Genomic DNA, 6,331 nt, shown 5'->3' with positions numbered 1-6,331 from the left:
AAGGTGTTGGTTCCCCTTCCTTTGTTTCATGTTTTATTCTTTTCATGTTTTACTCTTTTTTAAAAGTGATGCAGTTTTACATGAACTCTCTGACACACACACACACACACAAATTTTTTGTCTTTTAATTGTTTTATTAGTGTAGCATTTAAAGCACATGTGTTTCCTTCTGGATTTTCTTCCCTTTAGTAAAGATTCATCTCACAACCATAATGTTATTTAGTTTTAAAAGGTGTTGGTTCCCCTTCCTTTGTTTCATGTTTTATTCTTTTCATGTTTTACTCTTTTTTAAAAGTGATGCAGTTTTACATGAACTCTCTGACAATTGAGAAAGAACTATCCTTGGAATTCCCTCGTTTGTTTATATTTCCATGCAGTGGGCATTCACTGAGGGTCTGTGGCCTGCCAGGCACCTGTAGGGCCTGATCCCAGTCCTGCTGGCAGCACGTGTCCACTTTACTGACCTCAAGGCCTCTTTCCTTCCGCAGGTGCCAGGGTGGACAGAGCCAACAGCTGTCAGTCTGACAGCAGCGGGTTCCTGGAGGAGCCCCTAGAGCCACTGCCCCTGCAGGTAGGAGGGTGCAACAGGGCCCTGGGTGCCCATCCCTCACGGCCACTTCAGCCCTATCAACCACCCTGCCACCCTAACCTCACTCACAGCTAACTCAGAAAGAAAGATAGCTTAAGGTGCCCACCACAACCAGAAAAGACACATGCCACATACGCCCAGGGAATGGAGGATGATGGAATCCATTAGACACAGTGCCAGGGAGCTCAGACTTCCTTTCCTTTTTACTTCTTTTGATTTTTCTAACCAAGAAAGCTGAGTCTCATAGAGACGAGGTCCTAGGCAAAGTATCAAACTGATATAAAGCTTGAGTTTATAGACCTTATCTCCTGACTCCTGAATCAATGGTAATGACAAGAAAAAAAATCTGCTTAAACCTATCGCCTCCCTCGCTTTCTGACCCACTTGCCTTTGTCCTGATTTCTCCTACAGATGCCGTCCCTGCCGAGCAGCCAACGTCCTGCTGAGAACACAGGTGGAAAGCCGAGGGATCTGAGCCGCAGCCTCCCACCACCCCAGGACTGTCAGCACGAGTCAGACGAGTCTGATTCCAGGAGTATGATGAGCACGTCCTTTTCAAGCCAAGACTGGAGTATGTTGGAAGAAAAGGCCTCAATATCTGTGATGGAGGAAGAGTCTCAGCTTGAGGCCATGGAGGGGTCACCAGAGCTGTTGACCCCAGACCTGACTCTTACCAAAACCCCCATTGGTGGAGAGCACCCAAGGAAAGACAGCCAGCTGCAGCAGCCTCTGCCAACTCCCCACGCTGAATACGAGGTCACTGGAGCCACAGATACTCCTAAATGTGATTGCCCTTTGGGGTCTATGGTGACGCATATCACAAAAACGAAGGACGGGTTTCTGAGGCCCGAGAGAGCTGGAGAAGTGCACGTGCAAAGCCACCACTGTGAGTCTCACAGGTCACCTGGAAATGACCACGCTCGAGACAAGTTCCCTCACTTAGACTCTGAGGCCCCACGGGAAGAGGAAAGCTGCAGATTCTGTCCTGGCACCAACAACACCTTTCTGGCAGGAGAAAGTCCACCCCAGCATGTCCCCAAGCACAGTGAAGTTGTGCCGTATACAGTTGACCTTGTTCAAACATCCGAAAAGTCCATTCCCCACCTCCATAAACTGCCTGGAGAGACTGCCCAGGTGAAGCCAAGATGTAGTGCTTTGGGTCAAATGCCACCCAGGACAGAAGCTGGGCTGGAAAACCTTCATCCGAATGCTGACTCAAACACTGGCAGCTCCAAGTCTGTGACAACCCAGCTGTCCTCCAATCTGGTGTCAGCTGCTCAGAGTGCTGTGGCCTTGGGGACTTATTCTAAAGGAACATCTTTAGAATGTACTATGTGTGACCCTGTCACCACAGGGCCAAGACTGGGGCCAGAAGAAAGACAGTTCAAGGATGCTTCCATTCAAACATCTGCATGGGAGCCCAGGCCCTGGCATTTCTGTTCAGCCCCAAGTAACAAGGCCTTGACACACGGACCCCAGCCCCTCACCAAATCTGTCTCTCTAGACACAGGCTTCCCTAAGATCTACCCAGGGGGCATCTGCCACACTGTTCCTGCCCACTGCTGTGTCTGCTGTTGTCACCATTGCCACTGCCCCAGGGAGAGGCAAAGCCCTGGCCCTGCCCCCTCAGTCTGTAGGCATTGCCTATACTCACATACTGATCACCCGGAAGCCCAGTTCATGAAGACTTTGAAAGTCCTTCAGGACACCACAGTGAGGGAGCTCTGTTCCGTAAGTGTTGACTTCTGCAAAGGTGGGAAGGCAGATGCACCAATGATAAACACCTCAGGGACAGTGTTCGGCCTTCCTTTCTGAGCACGAGGTCTCAGGGCTTACCTTTCTATTTTTAATCATGAGTAATATTTGTAGAGTGTTCTGTTGTTTATGATGTAGTCTTACAAATTTCTTCTCATTTGATACTTCCAATCAATCATCTCTTGAAGTAAGGAAAGCAAATTTTATTATTAATTTCAATTTTACAGAAGAGAAAGCTAAGGTATAGAACAATATATTCATATGTCTAAGGTTATAAACATTAATGCTTCTGTGCCTCATCTCCAGTTCAGTCTAGCTGAGAAGTTCTGTGTCTGAAATTCACTCTCTGTGTAATCTCGCACAAGACATTTACTCTCTCTGGGCCTGTTCTGTAAAATAGGGAGACTATTCATGCCATTGACACAGGCTTGTTTCCACATTAAACAAGGTAAACCTTGTAAAGCACTTGACACACTCAGACACTCAGCACAATGTGCGGCACATAGAAAGCCCTGGGTAATGTTAATTGTGCGGATGTTACTCTTATTATCAATTTTTGTTACCATTTTAATTATTGCTCAGGTCTTGAATCTAGAGATTTTCATGTCAGATAGAGGGACTTTTGGTCTACCTTTGCTAAGCGTGTGTAAAAGTGGATATCGGGGTTACTGAGAACTGAATGACCCCCGCCTTCTTCAACCCTTCATTAATCCACAAGTGTTCAGTGGTTCTCAAAGTGAGAAATAATCTAGGCCTTCAAGGCCAGCCATTGATTAAAAAATGAAGACGATCACACATCAAACTGCATGTATAGAAAATTCAGAAGGTGGGGTGGGTGTGGCTCAGGCAATGTAGACCTGCAACTATTCAAAGGAGCGAGGAGGGACCATGATTTACTGAGCACCTACTGTTTAGCGCCTGTGGGTTACCTTCTCATTCTTTTAATATTTAGTGAGTGCCTATGCTAACCACTTTACATTATGTCATTTAACCTTCCCTTTCATCCACACCGCAAATATTTATTAGGTCCCTAATATGTGCCAGCTTCTTCCTCTTTTGTAGACGAGGGAGCTAGAACTGAGAGAATTTTAATCATTTTCCTAATGCCTCCTAACTAGTAAATGGAAGTCCAGATTCAAATTCAAATTTGGGAAATACTAAATTCTTGGGCACTATGCTCCAGGCAAAGAAATGTCAAACTTTAAAATATCGAAATCTATGGAAGTGTAGGACTGACATCACAAAGTGATTATTTGAAAGATAAAGCAAATTACTACATGGTCCTTCAACACATAGAAATCTACATAAATGTAATATAAACAACGTGATTCCATGAAAGGTTAAATATTTACCACATCTTTTTTTCGAATTGCAAGACTCCCAGGCTTTTGGGATATTTTTAAATGAGCCGTTAATGAGGGTTGAACTAGGAAGAGAAAGTTTCATTTAGGCATTGAAATCAATTCTGGGTTTATTACCCAAAAGCTCAGTGGAAGAAAAGAACAAGCCTAATGTATGGCAGGGGTCCTTCTGGAGGATCGAAAGACTTAGGTTCAAGTCCTGGAGAATAGTGGGGTCATCATCGTCATTATCATCATCATTATTTATTGAGGGATTTTAAGTGCTCTAAGGCAGTGGTTTTCAACTGGGGATAATTTCCCACATCCCACCTCCCCAGGTGACATTTAACAATGTTTGGAGACATTTTTAGTGGCACAACTTGGAGGGGGTGGTTACTACGGGCAACAAGTGGGTAGAGGCCAGGGATGCTGCTAAACATCCTACAATACACAGAACAGCCACCACGACGAAGAATTATGTGGCCCAAAATGTCAATAGTGTCAAGGTTGAAAAACTCAGCTCTAAGGGAATAAACATTTACTTGATCACATAGTTCATATGGGAAAAATGTTAAGTGTGAAAGATAGCTAGAGAAGATGACATTTGAGAGGCTGTACAGGAAAAAATATTAAATCCTAGAATTAGGTAGTTTAGTTTCCATGATGAAAACTGGGTTGTTGGTCTAACATAGAAATATATATACTTAAAAAAGATTATTTTTCTAACTTACATTTTAAGATAAGCTTTAGAAAGATATACAAATTAGATCATATTTAGTATTACATTTTCTTAAAAATAATAAAATTGTGCAAATCGAAATTGTGTTAAAAACTCTAGAAGAAATGGTCCTTTTAGACATATCTAATGTCATTCTTTTAGCGTAGATCCTGCAGGTATTTATTCCATAATAAGATACTATCCAGTTTCTGTTTATATCACCACTCTTAAAAACAATATAAACCATTTACTTTTTGCATTAAGAAGAGAAATAACAAACACATATCCATAGGCAGAGAAGCTAGAAGTCTAGTGCATCAAATTGTTTTTGGGAAGCACCATCACTGAATTTATCCCCAATATTATAATCAGGTATCCATGGCAACAACTGTATCTTGGTGTTCAATTAGACTATCATTTATTCAGTGATGTGACCAGAAGTGAAAAAGAAAAAGAGGTAACACGGCCTCCCATGTCACAAACTGAAAACACGTCCCACCTGCTGAGGTTATTTGACACGAGTGAGGTGCAAAGGAGGCAACAACGTTGAGAGCAGCTAGAGGGTGGGCCTCAATGCAGGTGCCAAGACGGCGTCTAATCCATCGGGCAAACCATGGTGTCCAGAGAGCACGGCAGGTCAATAGCACAGACTAGTAAGACTGTCGATGTGAAAATCCTGGCGGTCTATGAGGTTCTGGAGGTGTCCTTATGCATTTGTAGAGGTCTGGTTGCAAGATTGAAAGAGCAAGTGGGCACGTGGCAGCTGGAGCGGATTAGCAGGTAGAAGGACCGCAGCTTCTGTGCGGAGACAGAGGGGTAAGAGTGAGAAACAGCACTGGGGACACTCAGGCACAGGAATGCAGAGCCAGGTACAAGGTAAGGATGTCGTTTAGAATAGGGACAAAAGGTAAAACCTGGGCCAGCTCCCAGGGTAGACCAGAGCTCTTCCCACTCCTCCTGCCTCATGTTGAGAGAGGGCCTTGGGCCTGAGTAGCCCCAGCTGTGTGAAGAGATTTGGTAGCTAGACATAGATGTCCCTCCTGACTTGACACTATGACATATCAGCACTTGTGCAGAAAATAGAGAGATTTTGTGGCCCATTATGTACAACAGCCATCCTCAGACTTGGTTTTAAACAAGTAGTAGTTTGAGTGAGTGTGAGGGCCACCATCTCATGGTTTCTGATACCTTGTCTCATATTGCCTCTGCCTTCTCTCCTCTGAGAATTTACAATTATGCAGAAAAGGAGGTACTTTTATATCAAATTGATTTGGTGTTATACACCTGCTGAAACAGATACTATATAAGGTTTTACTACATGACAATGCATTTTTCTTTATTTAGATCCAAAGAACCAGAAACATACACCCAAAGGAAACAGTCAAAACATACACACATACACACGTTCATATATGTATTCACATGCAGGCATACACATGGGCACGCACATACATGCAGAAAAGCACATGGAAATAAGGGATTGCATTCCTCCATCAGAGGAGGCTACTTAAAAAAGCTTAAAAAACAAAAGAAAAAGATTGGGACATGCAGCAGTATCTACTGTGAGTGAGCGTGGGTTTGTAAGGCCTGAAAAATGTTCTGGAGAAAAACGGCTTTAAGTTAGATGCTAGATGCTAGCTGGAGTTAGAAAAAATATTTACAATAAAATTAACAGAAAATAGGTTTTGGACCAAGTGAAATTATAGGCAAAGATGGGTAACATCTCTTACACAAGAATGGGAGTTCAAGCAGATGTTGAAACTGAGAATAATTTTAGGTAAAAGACTCGAAGACTCAGAAAAACATCCTCACCTAACCCCCTTACATAGTGGTATGTAACACTGGAGAGAAATACTTAGCTGGCTAATTGGTAAATGCCATTTTTGTAGTCTGTGGGCTATCTATGATAACGGTTTGTTGATTTAATTA

The 6,331-nt window shown here is 43.2% G+C and overlaps 1 protein-coding gene across 1 annotated transcript in view; it reads left to right on the top strand.

Annotated features, from left to right (window-relative positions):
• LOC105805808 (coiled-coil domain-containing protein 129-like) overlaps positions 1 to 6,331 on the top strand; it is a 19,659-nt gene that overhangs the window by 8,167 nt on the left and 5,161 nt on the right. The window contains 2 exon segments of the mRNA XM_012638760.1: positions 489 to 571; positions 1,001 to 2,320. Of these exon segments, the coding sequence (XP_012494214.1) occupies positions 489 to 571; positions 1,001 to 2,320 (1,403 nt within the window).

The sequence above is a fragment of the Propithecus coquereli genome, unplaced genomic scaffold (assembly GCF_000956105.1).
Source record: "Propithecus coquereli isolate 6110/MARCELLA unplaced genomic scaffold, Pcoq_1.0 Scaffold134, whole genome shotgun sequence".
Taxonomy (NCBI): Eukaryota; Metazoa; Chordata; class Mammalia; order Primates; family Indriidae; genus Propithecus; species Propithecus coquereli.
The sequence above is the reverse complement of the archived record's forward strand: the minus strand, read 5'-3'. Positions and strand labels throughout refer to the sequence as shown.